The 20,836-nt window shown below is 44.2% G+C and overlaps 1 protein-coding gene across 6 annotated transcripts in view; it reads right to left on the bottom strand.

Annotated features, from left to right (window-relative positions):
- LOC135899959 (uncharacterized) overlaps nucleotides 1-20,836 on the bottom strand; it is a 147,241-nt gene that overhangs the window by 11,702 nt on the left and 114,703 nt on the right. For 3 of the 6 annotated variants that reach the window (XR_011509015.1, XR_011509016.1, XM_070527303.1), the window contains one exon: nucleotides 12,241-12,359. The exons of 2 other annotated variants lie outside the window; for them this stretch is intronic. Coding sequence is in view for 1 of the 4 variants with exons in the window: in XM_070527303.1 (XP_070383404.1) it covers nucleotides 12,317-12,359 (43 nt within the window). In the remaining 3 variants the exon portion in view is untranslated. Of the gene's footprint in view, nucleotides 1-12,240; nucleotides 12,360-20,836 lie in introns of those variants that run through there. One more of the 6 variants, XR_011509014.1, reaches the window with a different exon arrangement.

The following is a 20,836-nucleotide window of genomic DNA, read 5'->3' as shown; positions in this document are numbered from 1 at the left end:
CACAGCACTTGTTGCGATACCCACGCAAATCAGAATACAAGTAAAAGATCCCCAGCTAATCAAATCAACAAACACTGCGAAATTGAAGCCTGGTAAATCTTACAGGCAAAACCAAACGCTTGTCCACTGAAGTAGCATCATATCACCAGTCCTTCTCCGCCGTATCCAGTCAGTTGCAAGAGGTGGTCAATCCCAAGTCACCTCCAACTTGATCAGGACACCGTTCGGTCACCATGTGCCAAAGTCCGTGACCTGCGATTGCTGTCTCCCGAGTCGTAGGCTGATCTACGAGCCGTAGGCCGATCTCACCGCTGCCATCCAGATGTAGGGTTTGGCACTCGTAGCTGTAGGGAGGACCTTGACTTTCGTCGGGACTTAGGCGAACAGAATTTATTTACAGGAATTTACACTTCAACAAGGGATATATTTACACAGTCTAGTGTGAGTCCCAAATGGAGCACGCAAGACGAGCATACAGCACACGAGTGCACCACTAACGAGTACAAACACGAGTACAGAGAACGACGACGAGCACTCTCTAGCCGCCGACAACAGCTCGTTATATCCACTTCGCGTTCCCTAGATCCCTAGGTGAGGCCAAACGTTCGATGCCATCATAAACCAGCCACCTCTCTGCGGGACGTTTTACCTCTCTGCGGGGCGTTTCACAAACACACGCACACACAGGTTTCAGTGCCCCCTCCGCGGGCAGACGACGTTTGCAGCGCAGTCGCCGTGGTGTCCATTGTCCTGCGTCCTCATAGCCAGGTGGTCACGCCCGAACCCAGCCGGCGCCTCTAAATTCCAGAGCAGACGTAGTCCGCAGTTTTCCAAAGGAAGTTCATGGTTGGTTAGCGCTGTCCTCGGTGGATCTCTGAAGGGCGCCCCCACCGCGGCTGGATCGAAACACGTGCAGCGGGCTGAAATGACTAGCACGTTGCCACCTTGGCAGGCCATTCCTAACAGAAGGTAGTGAAGAGTAGCGCCTGGTCCCAAGTTGTATGATCAGCGGACACATGCTCGGCGAGCATGTTGTTTTGTGTAAGCTTAAAGCACTCATTCATTCTGACGGTTTGTTGATACGCGCTTCTAGTCAGATGAACAATGTAGCATTCACGTATAAGGGCTTATAGGGTTTCGGGGAGAAATGCCCGTAATCGCTCAGCAGCTGACGGCGCACCCAAGGCCGAAGACCTAAGTCATGGAGGGAGAAGAGGGTGACTTCTTGTGAGGTGGCCGACGGAATCCGTGGAGGTTCAGCTTAGCAAATGAAGTGGTATAGTGACAATGACCCAGCGGATCTCATTTGGACTATTCAGAAGGTGTCCGTCCTTATCAATAGCAATGCAGTCAAAAATACTTATGGGATATCGCAAGCGGTGGATCAGCCCAGTGCTTCTGTAGGGTGGATTCTTGCGGTGTTGGCAATCAGTGTAAGAGCGGACATAGTGCCAGACGAAGTAGTGCAATCCCCGCGAGTAGTACCAAAGCCAGAGGTAGGCGTCGGTGTTCAATACTCTGGCCTAGTCGCATTGCGGGTCTGAACCAAATTTGGTACAGGTGTCAGAGTGTACACGGCGAGGAATCACCGATATACTTTACGGCTGTCAGATAAATAATTGCGGTGGTACAGAAGCTCATCGTTGATAGCAAAGTTACGAGCACTGCGTCGAAGCGTTGGGTTGGTGTTACATGGCGATATCTTATGCGACAACTGTGAGAGAGAGGATGTCCAAGGATCCTGGCGCTGGTGGAATAGCGTGCCAGCGTATGGAAAGGGCAAAACACTTGTTGCCAGAGACAGATGTAGGGCCAGGCCCATGGGGAAGGGTAGAATGGAAGAGGGCGTAGGCACCTACATGTCTACGGCAGGACCTGTGGATAACACCAGTTCCATAATCATGGAGTCGTAGTGTCCAACGAGCTAGGTGACCAGGTGGGGCTAGGTGAACAGGTGGAGCTAGGTGAACAGGTGGAGCTAGGTGACCAGGTAACAATGTGGACAAGCCACGCCTTTGCTGGACAAGAATAGTCCGCGTCTGTTTTTGGTGTAGGTGCTATTACTACGGTGAACTTCAATATCAACACGGTGAGCGTCCATGTGGATTTTATGTTGGATCGGGTAGCATAAAATAGCACTGAGCATTAGAGGAGGTAAGGAGATGGCGTAAAGTGGTGAAGTGGCAGGATCGAGCCTAAGCCGAGACGCCTAGCATGTCGGCAAGGAGCTTTGTCAAAGGAGCAATGATGGACGTGAAGTTGCGGATGCATCGGTTAAAATACCAACAAGTTATTTCATTGTAGTTGGCCTGGGGAACTCGGCAACGGGCCAAAGCTTAGCATAGTAGGGGTGTGAAGAACCCCGCACTTGTATTAGCCTCCGACAAAGATGGTAAGGCAGCGTGTAGCAAAATGACACCTCTTTGAATTGATCTGCTGCCCACCATGTGTAATCCAAGTGAGGACACTTGCGAAGCGGGGGAGATGAGATGCCAGGTCCCGAAATAAGTCAATGACGTCATCTAGATAACAAAGACAGTTGCTTCATTTGAGGCCTCAAATTAGGCTGTCCATGAGTCGTTTGAAAGTAGTACGCTCATTGAAAATGTCGAGAAGCATTACGTTAAACTCGTGTAAACCATCGAGAGCAATTAATTCAGTCCTGAGGCAGTCAACGCTAGCAAGTCCATAGGTACTGGCTAGTACCCCGATAGAAGAGCCAAGAAAAAAAAAGTCCACTCCTTGCAGACCGTCTAGGCCGTTGTAGATCTGGGGCAGGGCATAAGTACCATTTTGTTTCATTTATATAGGGCGCCATTTCTCCACACTTAATCTGATGCAACCGTCTTTTACCTCGCCATTACAAATCGGGAGCGCCAAGAACTGCATGACGGCTGTATCGCACCATTGTTACGTATATCACTCTCCTGGTCATGGATGAAACGGCGTTCCGCTTACGAGGCTCAATGCAGGCTACTCGCCCAAAGTTCAATGAGCGCTGCTGTTCATTTTGTGAATAATAGTAGATGGGCGGCTCAAAGAAGTCGTTGATGTTCAAAAGTAATGTGAAAATGGCTGATGGCGAAATGGCTGCTCCATGAGCAGGGTGCCCCGGTAAACAGAGAGTAGAAAATCTATTGATGAAGATGTTGAATATTGTAAGCGCAAAATCCATTGATGGTTTGTAGACTAATGAAAGTGAGGAAGCAGCTGAGGTAGCAGAATTAATACCGCCGAGAGGCAAGTAGGTCTTGTGATCGTGCAGTTGATGAGGATGAACCGAAACAATACCCCTATGTCGGTGAAAATACTTACCATAAAATAAAGTGGCTGCACAAAGTAGCCTACTCGTAAAATAACACAATCTGCAAAAGTTTGGAAATGTGGGAGTGGCAAAATGAAGGAGAAAGTTCTTGCAAAAAAGGAAGCTTTTGGAGGGTGAAAACAGAGAGGTAGAATAAGGAGAAAAGTCCCCAGAGAGATAGATGAGAGCAGGATAGAAAGTACGTGTGTCAGTTCCGGCGTCAATGACCGCTCAGGAATAGGAAGGGAAACACTACACAGATGGAGACACCACACATCAGCGATAACGCAGCTTAGGCACGCACGTAGTCAAAACATACTGGAAAGATTTTGCGCCGAAAAACACAACACACACAAGAAAGACCACAACACCACGGGCGCTACTTCAACTGTTTAATGAGTGAAAGCACTCGACATATATAGCCATCCAAAACATCGCGCATGCGTACAAGGCAACATGGAGTACATAGTTTTATCAAAGTAGGCGTGATAGAAACTTCAGCTCAGCCTCGTAAAGAAAACCCGATGTATCACTAACACAGTTAGGACCCGCTTTCTTGATGTAGAATGCTTCCAGTGTTTCACGCGATGTCTGATGTTTGCCTCTACCCAGAATCCTCGCTTCGCGGAACCGTGGAACGCAATCGGTGCAAGCCCTGCAGTGATCAACAAGTCGCTCACCTTCATTATTTTTTATACCTTTTGCATGTTCCCTAAGCCGGTCGTTGACACAACGCCCCGTCTGTCCAATGTAGGATTTTCCGCAGGACAGAGGAATTTCATACACGACGTTTGTGGCACACTTTACGAAACGCTGGGCATGCTTCTTCTGACAGCCAGGCCTTTCGCTTTCGCAAGTTATGCGACGGCTTAGAAGAAGCATGCCCAGCGTTTCGTAAAGTGTGCCACAAACGTCGTGTATGAAATTGCTCTGTCCTGCGGAAAATCCTACATTGGACAGACGGGGCGTTGTGTCAACGACCGGCTTAGGGAACATGCAAAAGGTATAAAAAATAATGAAGGTGAGCGACTTGTTGATCACTGCAGGGCTTGCACCTATTGCGTTCCACGGTTCCGCGAAGCGAGGATTCTGGGTAGAGGCAAACATCAGACATCGCGTAAAACACTGGAAGCATTCTACATCAAGAAAGCGGTTCCTAACTGTGTTAGTGATACATCGGTTTTTCTTTACGAGGCTGAGCTGAAGTTTCTATCACGCCTACTTTGATAAAACTATGTACTCCATGTTGCCTTGTACGCATGCGCGATGTTTTGGATGGCTATATATGTCGAGTGCTTTCACTCATTAAACAGTTGAAGTAGCGCCCGTGGTGTTGTCGTCTTTCTTGTGTGTGTTGTGTTTTTTGGTGCAAAATCTTTCCAGTATGCAAGAACACCAACTAGCCCAGCAGTTAACTCTTCTAATGTAGTCAAAACAATAGATGCTGTTAGGAAACAAAGTTGCTGCCACGAATTAAATTGTGCCAGCATGGTGAAGAGCCAACATATCCAACTATAATCACAAACTGATCGCGCAATATGACGCCACAGGCTGTGTTCAGTGCGCGCTGTTGGCGAAATTCAGTGCAATGTCCCCATATTTGACTAGATTAGGCAGCTTTTCGTGCTGTACCTTGTCGCGGAATTCCAAGAGGATGTCACCGCAGGCCAATTTAGTAGCTTTATAACATGTACCTGTAGTATCAGCTAGAAATTTTGATGCAAGGCCGGTTGAGACGCTTCTCACAGTTTTTCCGGTTTTTACAGTAATATATATGATAACGGGGGAAATCTGTTTTACAACCCATACATTTGAGAAATTCTTCATTCCGCCTCCTTTTTTACGGGCTATCAAGGAACGGGGGAAAGCATGTACCCGTAAGCGTGGCTGTTCTTCTCGAGAGTAACGCCCGCGACCCGATATGAAGCCCTAATAGGTGACACTACAGGACCTCCAAAAACAGGTCCTCTGTAAGCCAACTGTACTTTACCGCTACATCTGACTATGAAATATCCTAGATTGGCTACTCACACAGGGTTAAGCATAGCTGTTTACATCAGAAGTTATACAAGGGAGGAGACGGCAGAAAATATTGAAACCGACAGGAGACGAAGATTGGCGAGGAGGATAGGAATAGGTGGCGACGGATTTCTCCTCGTTGGGTCAGTCCGCGGGTTCCGTCTACGTGAAGTTGATGCCGAAGGGGTGTGTAGCCTCCGCCGAGCGGCCGTAAAAGACCAAGCACTGAGCATTTTCTCAACCCCCCGGGGTACCCTATTCCCCGGACATAGCTATGTGATGTAAGGCTACACACGGGAGGGTTCAACCACCGTGTGCAAGGGTCCATGGTGTCGCAACACACCAAACGCGTGCTGACGCAGACGCCTCTGCTTCGGACGAAAACAATGAATTAGGCTGAGGGAAATATGGAAGATTAGCAAAAATAATATTTTCTTGTAATCTGCACTGGGTGCTACAATTTTTTTGGTTGGAACTACAATTTTGGTGAGGTCTTGCTTCCAGACTTGTGCAAAGGAATAATTGTTTCTGTTTTGCAGACGGAAAAGTGGATGCCTGTAGGGATTGTTAACAATTTAGTGATTATAACTATCAGAGCAAGTATTTGTTATGTTATAACCAGAACGTCCATGGAATTCCTTACAAAGCGACGCGAGAGAGATGCTATCGTCAACAAGCTTGACACAAGAACCAGAAGATGATGTCAAGTGGCAAGGTAGTGACAGGACGGTGAGTACGCAGCCGACGAGCGACAGTCGGCGAGCTTGGGCGGTGAGCGCAAGAAAAGTGTCCGCTCACAAAGACAGGATACCGTCTTGCTTTCGCTGGGGAGGAGGGAGGGTCGCCAGCACCATCAACACTGCCGACACACCAAGGCAGGGTTGCTCTCGGACAGGACATTGCGCTAGCATGTGTAATACAAGGCAGAACCAATTCACTGGGGGTCAGGTTGCGTCTAGCTTAGAATTACACGCCCCAGGAGAAAGAATTCAGCTGTACAAAGTTGATATGAATGGAAACGGGCAAGCAATAGCTATTGAAATAGACAAAGGTTCAGCTACATCTCTTAGTGCTGAAGAGGAACTTGTGAAATATTATAGACAACAGCCATCTCAGCCAGCGCAGTTCCGCTTGCGGACCTACAATGGCTGAAGCGTTCGCTTGAGCGGCAGTGTCACTGCAACTGCAGCTGATCAGAGCACTTTGAGACTGCCGCTCTTGGTAGCAATGAATGAACAACGGCGCACAGTAGCGGCATTGCTTTGTCGAAACATTTTTTTTTTGGAATGAGGGAGCACAACCAGTATTCTGCAAAGCTAGTCCAGTGCAGTACGGCGTGAACGACAAGGTTGAAGAAAGGGTTCCAGGAGTTGGAAGCGTCGAGTGTCTTGTATGCGGTACGCGAATGTTAATGGGCAGCCCCTTGCGTAGCTCTTTAGAAGAGTGATGGAGAAGCCGTCAGGGTCTGTGGTGACTACCAATGTGTCCTAAACCACTTTATTACGGTAGCCCACTACCCGTTGCAATTACAGGAAGATGTGTTCGTGTCAGTGGCAGAGGAGGCCTGTTTCAGTGCGCTTGATTTATCAAAAGTGTATTTTCAACTTCAAACTGATAGCCATTCGCAAGAGTAGCTAACGTTAAATACACACCTTCGCCTTTCTTGTTTCACGCGTTCACATTTTTGTAATGCGAGCGCCCCAGCCATATTCCAGTCGGTAATGGATCGGCCATTGGCTGGCTTAGAGGGCACAGTGTGCTATCTAGATGATAGTCTCATAGGAAGAAAGACAGCACGAGTGCCTGAGACGTACCGAACAGGTGCTCCAGAGACTGCAGTGCCACGGGATGAGCGTCAGAACCAAACATTTTATTTTTCAAAACACCGCGTCCGCTACTTGGATAAAGAATTGGAGGCAGTCGGCATTTATCCCAAGAGGAAAGTACAAGGAGGGCGCCAATCCTACCGGCGCCTAGGAACTGAAGACTTTCCTAGGACTGGTGAATTATTACGGTAGCTCCCTTTCGCAAACAGCAAAAACCTTACAACCACTTTATAAGCTGCTTAAAAACGATTGTATGCGTGAGTGGACAAAATAGAGTGAAAACACCTTTTCAAAATGTAAACTGCTTCTGCGCGAAGAGTCAGTGCTAGTTTTGTACGCAAGAAAGAAACCGCTGCGTCTATCATGTGACGCATCGGCATAAGGCGTCAAAGCGATGCCTGCACGTACCAAATATCATGACGAAAGACCAATCGTTTTCGCGACCTGCACGCTCACAGCTGCTGAAAGGAACTACGCATAAATTGAGCGCGAAGCTTTAGTCAGTATATTTGACATAAAAATGCCATAAGTCCTTACTCGGACGGCAGTTATAAATTGTGACTCGTCATCAGCCACCGACCCCGCTGTTTGATCGGAACAGACAGTGCAGTGAAATTGCGATAGTTTAAGTACTATCGAAAGTATAAGTACAGCGTTAGAAAAATTTCTTCGCCGCTTATCAGTATGTCATCAAGCATAATAATGATCAACAAGTAGGCAATGCAGATGCTTTGCCAAGACTGCTGATGGAAATAACTGCAGAGGACGAACCAGAAGCTTTCTTTCACCACTTTTGGAGGTTTTTTCACAGCCAAGGAAGTGGCTAAAGAGAAAAGCAGGGATGAGGTTTTAAACGCAGTAACAGACATGAGGTGCCGCGGTTGGACAAAAGAAACGGAAAAGCAATAAATCCCCTATGTTATTCGTTGGTATGAGTTGTCGATAAGCAGGGGTGTATATTGCGGAGCAGTAGCGTTGTTATCCCAAAATCTCTCAGGCCAAGTGTTCTGTCCTTAATGCACGAGAGCATTAAAAATTATTAGGATTCAGTTTTTGGTAATTAGCTGAACATGGATCTTGATTTATTATGCAACTAACGTTTGGCACTCTGTATCTAGAATTATGTTAGCTTCAACAGCCAGACTTTAATAAATTCCATAGAACAAAGACAACCACCGCTCAGATCAGTGTCTCAGTGAGTGGTGTGGCCTCAAGTGAACCGTGCAATGGTTACAGTACCACTGGCTACCTAATAGAGAAAGCAAGTGCCTTTTTTTAGTGTTTTTTATTTACGGTGATGTCAGTATGCTTGTAAATTTATTTATTTAGGTATTTATTTTTCAAGATTTATTTATTTTATGAAATGTGTTTTGCTTGAGCGCCACACAGATTACGTTTGTCAGTATTCAGTTTTGTTATGGCGTCAAGCTGCAGGAAGTTTGTACTTTGCAATAGTTTTTAAGAAGTTTCTGATATTCTCAAACTACAAATGGTTGTACACATACAAAAATGTTTGGCTACAAATAGATGTTTTTCACCCAGGAAAACGGTTTTGTCTGCATCAGTTCAGCCCTTTTTATTTCGTGAAGGACCATTCACTGTGACAATTGAAAAAGTGGCATAACAGTACCGCTAGAAGCTTTGCAATAAGGTTTATTACATGCAATCTAGGAGCATGCATTCGAGCCCAGGGCGTCCGAGGCCTGCAATACAAAATGCCTGTATCTGAATTTTACTCCTATCCTCACAGCAAACATATTAACGTGACATCAAAAATAATTATACGCAACCCAACATAGCTGAGCAGTATTTTAAGAATAGTGCAGGTTTAAACGGCTAAATACTCAATGGGGCATAAAGGGCTTTTCACATAATTGTAATGTTGACTTTCCACACAGCTGCAACAATACTTCAAAGGACTTTTAAGGTTGAGACTCAACAGATCTTCAACAATGCTTCAATGGGCTTTCAATATTGACAAACACATTTCAATAATACCTCAATAGGCTTTCAATGTGAGACTCAACACGTCTTCAACAATGTTTCAATGGGCTTTTAACATTGAAATACATAATAGTTTCAACAATACACCAATATTATTTCAAATTGAAAGGCCCCAATGATATTTTCACAAAATGTTAACAACTTCCCCAATAATGTTTCAATAATTTCCCAATGTTCTTTCAATATCATTTGTTGACATTGAGCAATGATATTTCAATAAACTTTCAACTATTTTTTGCAAGGGTTCGTTTACCTGCTCAAATCAAGATTCCAACTTCGCGGAACACCCCGATTTTCTCGAACTGTAGTCTCCACCAGCTGGATCATGCGCTGAAGCTGAACATTCTATCGCACTTCCGCCATGATGCAGCTCTGCTGTTCTCATCTGGTTAGGGGTGTTCTTTGAGGAAGCTTACTTATTCCTTATTGGGATTTGCCACACAGCAGCCAGTGACTCATGCAACTGTGAAGGGACGAGCGAGCATGTGTTGTGTTTCTGCAATCTTTATGAGCTCGAACGCCACCTTCTTTGGAATATGTTAAACCGATTTGACCGCACAGCATTTTCAGAGACAAATTTTCTATTAACGACAGAGTGGAACGGCATTCCTACGTTTCATGAAGTCAACTGGCCTTAGAGTCCGACTGTAGGCTTGCAGTGACAGGCAACTGCAAATGTTCATGTTGAAAGCATCCTATTGTCTCCTCATCACTTTCTCTTCATCCTCAAAACCCCTTCCCCCATGTAGCATAGCAAAGCGGACATGCGTCTGGTTTACCTCTTCCTTTCCTTTCAGCTCTTCCTCCTCCTCAGGTGTTAAAAAGAGCATAAAGCACGGCAAATCAGGGAACGAAGACATCATACTGGAATGGTCACCTATTTATGAGGTTCCTCGTGGAACTTTATTAAGCATGCGGTGGTTATATTGGCGCTTTGTGTTCTGGGCATTTTGTTTGTCACTCATCTTAGTGCGGCTTAAGAAGTGTATAAATTGCGCATATAGACGGAAATTTTTGTGCATGAGCTAACTTGCTGTTCTGATGAAAACAAGTCGCAAGAGAAAGCATAGGCATCACTCAAAAAATGTGTGGCCCCTCTGGCAGTCCAAAATATTTTTCTGTGGCAAAGGTGCAAAAGCAGTTTAGTAAAGTACATGTAACTATTCCATCCATCAACGAGTGGCTTTGTCTGTTAGATAGCTCGAAGCAATACTGGTAATATCCTTGTCAAGCCTTGATGTACAGCTTTCTTGGTGAGATAACATAATGTTGTTTTAATGGCATCGACAACAAGGACAGTACATTGGACTCATGTAATTAGGTGGCGAAGAAACTCGCTTCTTTTGTACGGACGATATGAACTTGTTTTTTAGTCATCATGGAACTGCGCACCAAAAGAAAGACGCAAGAAATCACAAACGAGCAGGAGCTCCGTATCGGTAAGGGCGTGTGTGTCTGCCGTTTTTCCTTTTGTCTGTGTTTTGTTGCGCTATACCGAATAACATTCCCTGTTGGAAATATTGTGGTATGGGACTTTGCCTCGTAACGTCTTTCAAGAACTATCACGAGAAAGCATGAAGTTGATCATGGAGTTGAAGTTCTGCGCTTGTCCAGTCTTGTGCCTTCTTCGTCCTATGTTGTTTGCGTGGTTGCATTATGCATTCAAATATCGACCACCAACTAGCCCACCTTTGTATGTTACATATGAAAAAGCAACGGTCCAATAATCCAGAGGCACTTTTCGAGTAGTTTGACTATTTGCATTTGCAAGCCCTTCTCAACAGATGTTTGCTATAAACTGCATCTATAGCATCGAGCGTGTGGGAAAGGACGACACTCCTACAACCTAAAAATTTCTAGCTAACGAGCACATTTCTGTTATTTTGTACTTCCAAACGCAACTGAAATTTGCCAACCATATATATATATATATATATATATATATATATATATATATATATATATATATATATATATATATATATATATATATATATATATATATATGTGTGTGTGTGTGTGTGTGTGTGTGTGTGTGTGTGTGTGTGTGTGTGTGTGTGTGCGCGCGCGCGCGCACGTGTGCATATGTATCTCATATTTGAAAACAATTGCTATGCACATACGCAATTAGAAATTAGAACCAAACAACCTTTCCTGAGCAGCTTTGCTTTCTGTCTTGGGCGGAACTCGAAGGCCTCAAGGAAGGTTAGCACGATATAGAGTTTCAATTACGTTAGGTTACAAATAACCGAACGTGGTGGTTTCTATACTGTGGCCGTGTATGAAATGTTGTGCAGTACGGTCACCTAACTACTTAAAATCAGGTTAAGAAAATGGTCAAATAGTTCATGCCATTTCAGGCATCTCCCTTTAAAGAACCCAAGGCATTACCTAAGAGGAGGGTTTAATAGGCGTTTTCGTTCCTCAAAAGAACACACCACTTCGTGGTACCTTGTGCGCTGAAAATGTTGAAACAATACTGGCAATAATATACGCACTGAAACGCGCATTTAGTGTAAGTAGTGTGGTGTGCGAGTCGTTAAGAGCAAATTCCTCATTATATATTTTTCGAATCCACTCAAACACAATACGTTGTGTATGCAGTTTCCAGTTACTCTGGTCATCGGCGTGGGAGTTCAAATTCTTTTTGGTAATCCATCACCCCATCAAGCTATCATGTGACCCAAGTGAAGCAGCACAGTTATGTTGGCTATACCGCCCCCCCCCTGCCATCAAACAAAGAAAATAAAACCTTTCTGTGAAAGCAGTCGCTATGGTTGTTCACGCGCCATATTCATGGATTTGAGCTGCTTTACATGCCAAGTTTATGGGGTAACTCTGGGAGTAATTTACACGTGCTGAAAAAAATCACGAAGTATGAGAATATTCAAGTTAACTTTGGCAAGTCTTAGAAAGATATCAGCCATACGCTTCTGTTAGCAAGACATTTTCACAATAAACCTATTGCTCTTGCAGAGAAAAAAATGAAGGTGCAATAGAATAAGGAATCAAACTTCTCAAATTTGGTATAGCATTGTGCAGCTGCTGTCTCGCATTTATTGACACATCATACAGCTACTGACATTCTCTCCCATCAAATGGTACATCAGTAGAGAAATGACAATAGTACTCCCATATGAAATCGCACTCAAAATGGCGCCCTCTAGCCTTGCTTTGTGTGGTCCAGAAGAAGCAGTCTGCTGTCACTGAAAATGAATGCATAATTAATAATCTCTCATACATCTAAACTCCGAGATGAAGAAGACAAATTTTATCCTTGTATTTTACCTGAGCACGGAGAAGCAAAACATTCGACAATTCAGCAAATAATTTGCAATGAAATGGTTTTCATGCGATCTATAAATAAAAATATTCAAGCCAGACGATGTGAACACCAATAACTTCCTCTTGGGCATACGAAAAGCGGGAAATACTCACCTAGAGTAAAACAATTATGAACGTTGCAGAGGCTACAGCCAGTGTACTACAGCGAAAGCCACAGAGCTCCGCAAGGTTAGGCATCTATTGTCTGTTTACTTTTCGTGCCACTGTTTGGCAATGAAATGCGCCTGCTTATTGGCACCTGTCCACTTATATTATTGCTCCACACAAATGCATCAGTGATGCAATATTAAATCTGGCCAATGGCGCGACGGATACCTCACATCCGGCATAGAGAGCGAAGCCAGACGTCAGCAATGAATAACTGGAGAAATGTTCCCACTCTCAAACTTTCCAATATCACTCTGATTCTTTGTGTACACAGGTGCCCGTACTGCTGATCATCAGGGTAGGGAGCCTTACATTCTTCATCCACAGACTACGTTTGCGGGACTTGCACTAGATTGCCTACCGCCAGACATACTTCGCGACCTTGAATATAGCTTCTTTGGCTATATAAACTTTGCGCATTTCATATAGTGAACTTGCCTCGATTGGTAGTGACAAGAAAGGTGCCTGCTGCAGAGAGTTCACCTTTGCGGTAACTGTGAAATGGTGGACCACCCATCTCGTCATCGGGAGTTACTACAAAACCTGTTCCTGGTGCAGATGCACCAATTTTTACTATTGGGTTGAGCTGGACCGCAACCCGACGCTCAGTTATTTACTTGGGTTCTAATCTCGACAAGAAGCCCAATAGACATTTGTGATGGTATGTCTGTGTCTCTTTTCCAACCACAGGTTTGGTGTAACAGCCGAGCTTCGGCCGCTGCTGTACTAAGCAGATGAGTTCTGGTATCACGTAGGAACCAGTAAAGTAGGTCAGGCGCACTCAGATACCGGTGCCTCGCTACTAAGGGAGTTTTAGGACAGTTACGAGGACACCCAATTGAAGGCAACTTGGCAATATGTGACCGATTGAGAAGCATTGATGGCAGCCATGTCGAGCCGCGGAGGCCCACTCGGGCCGTAAAATACTGATCCCACAGCGCGACATATATCAAATGACACATCAGCTGGGCCATCCGCACTTGTGAGCGCAGCAGAGAGTCACGCAGCATCTTTTTTTCCGAAACAAGCGTGCTGGCAAGTATCTCGGAAATTCGAGCGCTTACACGCATTGTGGAAGCGAATACAACCTGAGTGGTGTGGAGATCAGGCACGCGACAAGGCGAAGTCGGCTCTTGCGGCAAAGCGCTGTCAGTGGTAGCTTTTTGTGGGCGTGAACAGCATTCCGGCCACTAAGCAAGCGAGGAACATTACAGGCAAAGTAATGGCCAGCTTTGCGGCCACCTCGAACGACTCTACATCCCTTAGCCATTCCTTTGGCAACGTTAAGAGTGTGATAGCTCCTTGAAGAGGACACATTTAATAAAAACTGATTCGGTCATCTCATTCCGGACAAAAAAAAAAACGAGTGAAATGGTTGGCGCGGGGGATAGAGATGGTGGTGACAATTCGAGCGAGTATAGTATGCTTCTCTCTGTTAGAGAAATATATACAACGAATTTAGCAGAAAAAAACATGAAGCTTGAACTTGAGCTTGCTCGGATTTGATTAGGCATCGTCGGTATATTGCGTGACAGGTAAGGCAACGCACAATCTCTGAGGACGTCTAATGGGTCTCGAACACTTTTGTAAGCTCCTTCCATGGCCATGCCAAAATTTTCCCTCAAACGGTGAGGTTCTCAGGTGGTTTGATTCTGTGGAGAGCTCACAAGAAGCTCACCAGTATGTACAGGACAAGTGGTTTTCCGATTAATCTCCAATCCAATGGCCTGCTTAAACATTCGAGTCAATGTCAAGCAATACGAGGACAATGAGGTCACCAAATCAATCATTCTCCTATAGCCAGAGCTGTCGGAATTGGAGTATCGCAAATGCTTTTTGAACGCCAAGAAAAGAACGGGAGATGTGAAAAACATTCGCGGCCCATCTCCAACACTACGAAAACTTATAGGACGTGGCGGCACGTGAGAATAAAGACGTCGAGGCCCACATCGAGCTGATTTTAGATGAGCACTTGAAAGCAGCAATACCAGAAGAACATAAATGTGTTTGGTTGCGAGAGGAAGTGTTTGAAGCGAGAAAACGAGCAACATTTCTGCAGTATTAAGGTGACGCCATGGGCAAAGGGAGCGCGCGTGGGTTGATATGGACCATTAGACATGTGGAGAAGATTGTAAAAAGCAAAGGGCTGATCGCGCCTAAGGCATTCGTGAATGTGTAGTCACGTAAGAGACAACTAGTTTAATGCAAGGCGACTGACAAAGCAAAGCGAAACTGCTGAGGTTGATTTTAATGGGGTAGCTGCAGGCATTACGCTGCTGAATGCCTTGTCATCATGAAAATATAGGTAACAAGGATGACCACGCAGAAAGATTGTCAATGCTTTTTTGCAGCACGCACTATAATGTTCCTTGTTTAAACCGTGGGAATGTTAAAATAAGTTGCAAAGACAAAGCGATATTTGCTTTTGCCACGAGTGCTAATGTTGCATTACTGTGCGAAAGCATTGTTCTGGCGCACATTAAAGCATTCCACGGAACCACATGTTTGGTGTCAGCATTCGCTGTGAAGGGGAATGCAAAGTTCGCCGTGAAACCACTTGTGTTACGTGGTGCGGCATCTTTCATTGAAGACGTAGAGGACACGCCTTTACAGTCAGTGTTGTTATCAATGAGCGAGTTGGCGACGACTGTCTCATACCGGCAATGGCATGACACCACCTCCACGGACATAAATGATTGGAGGAATATGGCATCTGGGTGGCATCCACTCGGGCGCTCTGAGCTGAGAATTAGTCAATGCTTGTCAGACAGTCGGAAACTGTCCGTAAATCAGGCAAATTTGAGATGTTGCACTAGATGACCAAGACGGAAACTCTAGAAATATGTGACAATGTAGAAAGTCATCAGAATGATGCGCGTAGATTTTGATTGAACCAGCGTAATGAAGAACAACTGCAAGCTGCATGGGTCAATGCAGAAAGATGAAGGAGGGCATGCCAGAGATATAACCGCATAGCTAATGTATCTAACAAGCCGTCTCTAACATCTTTCACGGACAAGAAACTATCCAACCAAACACATGGGCCGAACGAAGCGGAAAACGTCGTTAATACGCTCAAACCAAAAGTTCATAAGGCTCCTACTCTTGTGACCCCTGATCCTTCAAAGCCAGACTTCGCTTTACAGACATTTCGCCTCTCGCTGCTTGTGCGTGCCTTACACTGCTTTCGGATAAATGCTGAGAGTTCCAATTCATTTCTTCAGCTATAGCTATATAACAAATTAAGCTGGGTAGGTCACAGTAGAACTGGCATCATTCACACTAATTTCTATATTAAGTGAGTTTGACACGTGATTTTGGGAGGGTCGGGTGAATGTGATCATTGACTATAACCCACTTTCTTATCTCATCAGCAGTGTGCTTCAGGGCCAGCTAGGCTCCAGTTTTCCAGCGGCATGATATGGGGCACTCCACCATCATAGCGAAAGCCATCACATTACAGTGGATTTATTGTCTATATTTTCTAATGAGACAGAGAAGAGACAATCAGCCCAGGCACAATAGCGCACGTTTGATGTAATGCATTTTCCGGTTAAGTGACCGCATGAATTAGCTTAACGGACTGCAAGTCAAACACGCTTGATGTTTGTGTTTTGTTCCCATTGAGAATGAAATGGAAATTGGTGGCTGAACTCACCCGGATGATTTGTAAGCGCGTTGCTTTAGGTGCATGCACTTGCTCCAGTGACGAATGAAGTGCTGCAACGCGAATCATCTTTTTTTTCGTGGAAATCAAGCTGACCTGCCCAATCTCGAGACCAGCTATAGAGAGGGATTTCACACGAAACGAAAATTGAAAAATAGTTCACCCTCGGAGTCTCCTAGATCACAATTTCAGTTTGTACATAAGCAGCCAACGTACTAAGTGATTCTTCTTTGCTACCGCAGACAACACGAGGAAACCTCATATGCTGTAGCTGCGGACTAGGTCCATGGGAGTCGGTCTTGCCACTTCTTACCACTTGGCAAACTTTACATTAGCCCTACGTTGTATCGCCACCTTTTCGCATGCCAATGCTTTCAAAAGCACCACCAGCTAACCCTCTTTCATATACGATTGGTGGGTCTGTGTTGATAAAATAACTTCCTATAAATATCTAGAACACATGATCGCTGATCTCTCCTGGTAAACTCACAAGTATTATGTAGTCAATGACGCTAAAAGAATGCCGGGTTGCTTAAGTCACGGCTTTTAGATAGGACCCTCAAGGTTCAAACTTATACTGCATAAAACACTTGTGCGCTATGAGATTGAATACATATGTGCAATGAGTATCTTAATGTATTGTAATCTGCGAATCACCGTACTGTGCGCCGTATCTTATGTACTAATTTTAATTTTAATTTTCTTTAACCATACAGCAGGCTTATTCACTGGCCCAAACAGGCGGAAAATTACAACAAGTCTGAAAAGTCAAGAGCCTCTACAGCAATCAGAACAAACATCTGCCTGCATTTCAACCCTATCAAAATCAGCAAGAAAAAGGACGCAAATTCAGAACACAAAAGCCAGAAGTGCAAAAGTGCAAATAGGCTTACAAGTAAGTAACCAAAAAGATAAAGAGAAAGGAAGATCGAGACCACAATTTCAATCGTAATCTTTCATCGCCAAAGGACTTAACAAATCTTGGGCACATTGCAACTGAAGGCACATTTGCTTTTAAAGAATACATTCCAATTCAGTGGGGAAGTTGTTTGATTCGAAAGCGGTTTGTGGTGATTCGTTCCATTCTTTCACTGTTTTAGAGAAAAAGCTGTTCGCACAGGAGTTTGTATTTGCAATTATCAGAGTCAATGTGTTGTGTTGTATGCCTTGTTCATCTGGTAGTAGCTTGCTGAATGCAATTCGGAGGCGCAACAGGATTTTTTCTAGAAAGAAGTTTATAAACAGAAGTCGACCTTTTTTCCAGCGTATTTGTAACGTTGGAATGTGGTGTTCTTCCATGAGCAAGGAAGGAGGACCTAGACTTCTATATTTACGGAATATCAATTTTACCGCTTTTTTTTAATACGCTCCAATTTTGAGTGTCCTTCTTTGCATAGGGATCGCACAGTACTGCCGCATATTCCAACTTGGACCTTATACATGCATTATATGGTAAAAGCTTTGTGTTCGTGGTGGCCTTTTAAAGCTTTTTTTTTAAGAAAACGTACCTTTTGAAAAGTAGAACTACAAATGTATGTGGTATATTTGGACCATGATAGATCTTTTGAAAGGGTAAATATTAGGTACTTATATTTCTCAACTTCGAAAATTGCATGCTGCCGAGGTGATACAGAATACGCTGATACACATCTTGTAACGCGTAGAAGAACGGTTTTTTCCCTGTTTAACTCCGTTCTCCACTCTCCATGCCCACCATGAATTGCCTGGAGAGCTGTCTTTAGACAACAATGCGCATCTGTGCTCAAGATTTTTTCAAAAACAACACAGTCACCTACAAATCCGACTGAAACATCATGTGTTAACATATCTATTAAATCACTTACATAAATGAAGAAGAACGGTCCGAATACACTTTCGTGGGGAAGTCTAAAGGTAACTAACAGCGTACTGCATGAATAATGTTGCACTTGAACAAATGGTTGTCTCTCTTTAGGATATGCAGCAATTAATGCTACGAAGTTTAACGGTAGAGCTAAAAGTCTAAAGGTAACTAGCTGCGTACTGCATGAATATTGCACTTGAATAAATTGTTCTCTCTCTTTAGGATATGCAGCAATTAATGCTACGAACTTTGACGGTAGAGCAATGTAGTGTAACTTCAACAATAAGCTACCATGAGGAACCTTGTCAATGTTCTTGCAAAAATGCAAGAAAACATCCACCCGGCTAGACATGTCAAGAACGCCAAACAATTCATGAACTCTTGAGACTAACTGCGTGACTGTAGACATACCTCTTCGAAACTGTCCTAGTAAAAGAGAGTATCTAATATTTAACCAAGAATTGCTGCAGGTAACTTGCAATAATGTGCACCAACAGCTTTCAACATTGACTGATGCTAGAATTTGGGCGATGGTTACCAGTCGACGAATCACTTGTTCGATAAATTGGTACAATGCTTGCCATTCGCCAATAATATGGCACATCGTATGATCTCAGTGATAAGTGAAAAATTACCGTAAGAAATACAGAAATCTGCTCAGCATAGCACCCTTTGAATAAATTAGGAATCTTATCTGTTTCACTAGCCTACCATAGATCGATATTCAAAACCATTGCCAGAACACCCTTGCGTATGATTATTACTTACTTCATTCAAGTGCGTTACTGAAGAAAACATGATTGCAGGTTTCTAAACTTCTGTTGCACAGGAAAATGTCCCGTTTATTGGCACTTTTTTAAGATATATGCTCCGTAGTGCATGACTGAGCGCAGAATTACTTACATAACCGTTCTATGATTCGTCACGTACAGCGCAATGAAGGAATGCTGTCGTTCCTTGTTCTAACACATTTTTTTCACACTTTTGTACCAAGCACACGAACTGATGAGAATTGCCTGCCCACCTCAATCGTAAACGAGATTATTTTGTATTTACATCTGTCATCGATGACTCTTGGGCACTATAACCTCTTCATGTACCTATGCGCTTTTCATCTTTCGTCACCACTCCCTTCTCTAACGCCTTAGGGCGTTGAATGTATTAAAATAAATGACTAAAAATAAATAGCTATTGTTTTTTGCTGCCCCTATTTATAGACAAATATAGCTCAGTATCCTGTTGTTGGGCCCTTGTGAACATAGAATCATACTGTTCTACATTCTTCTGTCCATATGCACATTATACCCTGCAATGCTAATTTCTGTAACACAGCGTTTTTAGGGAGAGAGCAAACAGATTCGCAACAGGAAATCTGAAAACAGTGTTTTAATTTCATTTTCATGTGTGAAGGTTCTATCGAGATATATAGACAACCCCTCCCGAAGACGACCCTTTTCGAAAGCATAAGCGTTCCTTAACTTGTCGCCCAGTTTCTCGGCGTTGGCGCCGTTCAGAGCGAGAAGGGAATTCGGCTCTATTGGGGAAAGTGCATGCTCGGTTACCAATAACGTCATCAGGTGGGGTTGGCCTCTGAGTGAAAGCAACCCAGCGACTTAAGGGCCTACATATCCGGTAGCTCAAAAGTGTCATAAAAAGGTGAAGTAATTCACTTAGGCTCGAAAGCTCACGAGAAGATGAAGCAAGTTTGCAAACAGTTACATGACAAATGAAAGTCTAAGGAAACAGCTATGAGTTGTCGGAGAGAAAGGGGGAGAAACAGAGACGGTAAATTGAATTCAAAGGGGGTTAAGAAGAAATACCAAGTATATTTACTAATGATGCCAGAAATATATCAGGAGTGAAAACTTCTACAATAAAAGAAACACAGCCTATAAATCAATCCGAGGGACGAGTTGCCTGCTTGAGGACAAAATTATAACAGAAAAAGTATTAGCAACAAGACGAGGCATTTGCCTTGTGCAGCAAAAGACCTGAATGTATTTACCACGTTTTAATATAATGTGAAGATCCGACAATCACCGGTAGGAAACGTTCACATTCCAGGTACGCTGAAATTAATAGTGAGTGGAAGCTTTAACTGGGCAGCAGTCGCTATAAGATGCCTTTAGAGTATCGGTGGAAAAAAGCAGGGGATTGGTAGGACTGGAGTCGTCACAGGCCTAGGTAACTGTATATTTTACAGATATAGGTTCTATTCAAGAAGGATATCAGAGTTATGCAAAATGCTAAACTGTGATAACTGTAATAAAACGTGAACTGCTACGGCAGGGTCAGTTACATTTTGTCCCACTACGTCTCAAAGGAGAAGCCAAAAATCTATCACATAATCGCCATCATCATCACAGATGGCGAGAACCCCCCCCCCCTTGCTCGCGCAATATAGTGGAAGTAATGTCGCCTCCACGGCACTCCTCACTTTCCTTACGTCAATCGGCGGCGGGCATTTGATGCCCCGTCGCGTTCACCAGATTGTCCACAACATCAGTGGACTCCCAGCAATGCCGGCGGTGCCTCGCACGGTGCACTGCTCTGCACCCGTCTGGGCCACTGTATGCTTAGAATGCCGGTGATCACAGGAGAATTAAAGAGAAGCGTAGCAGTTTAAGCAGGAGCGCCACAAAACATCATTAACCTCTCAACAGCATGCAGGAGCATGGTCG

This window comes from Dermacentor albipictus, chromosome 10 (assembly GCF_038994185.2).
Source record: "Dermacentor albipictus isolate Rhodes 1998 colony chromosome 10, USDA_Dalb.pri_finalv2, whole genome shotgun sequence".
NCBI lineage: Eukaryota > Metazoa > Arthropoda > Arachnida > Ixodida > Ixodidae > Dermacentor > Dermacentor albipictus.
The sequence above is the reverse complement of the archived record's forward strand: the minus strand, read 5'-3'. Positions and strand labels throughout refer to the sequence as shown.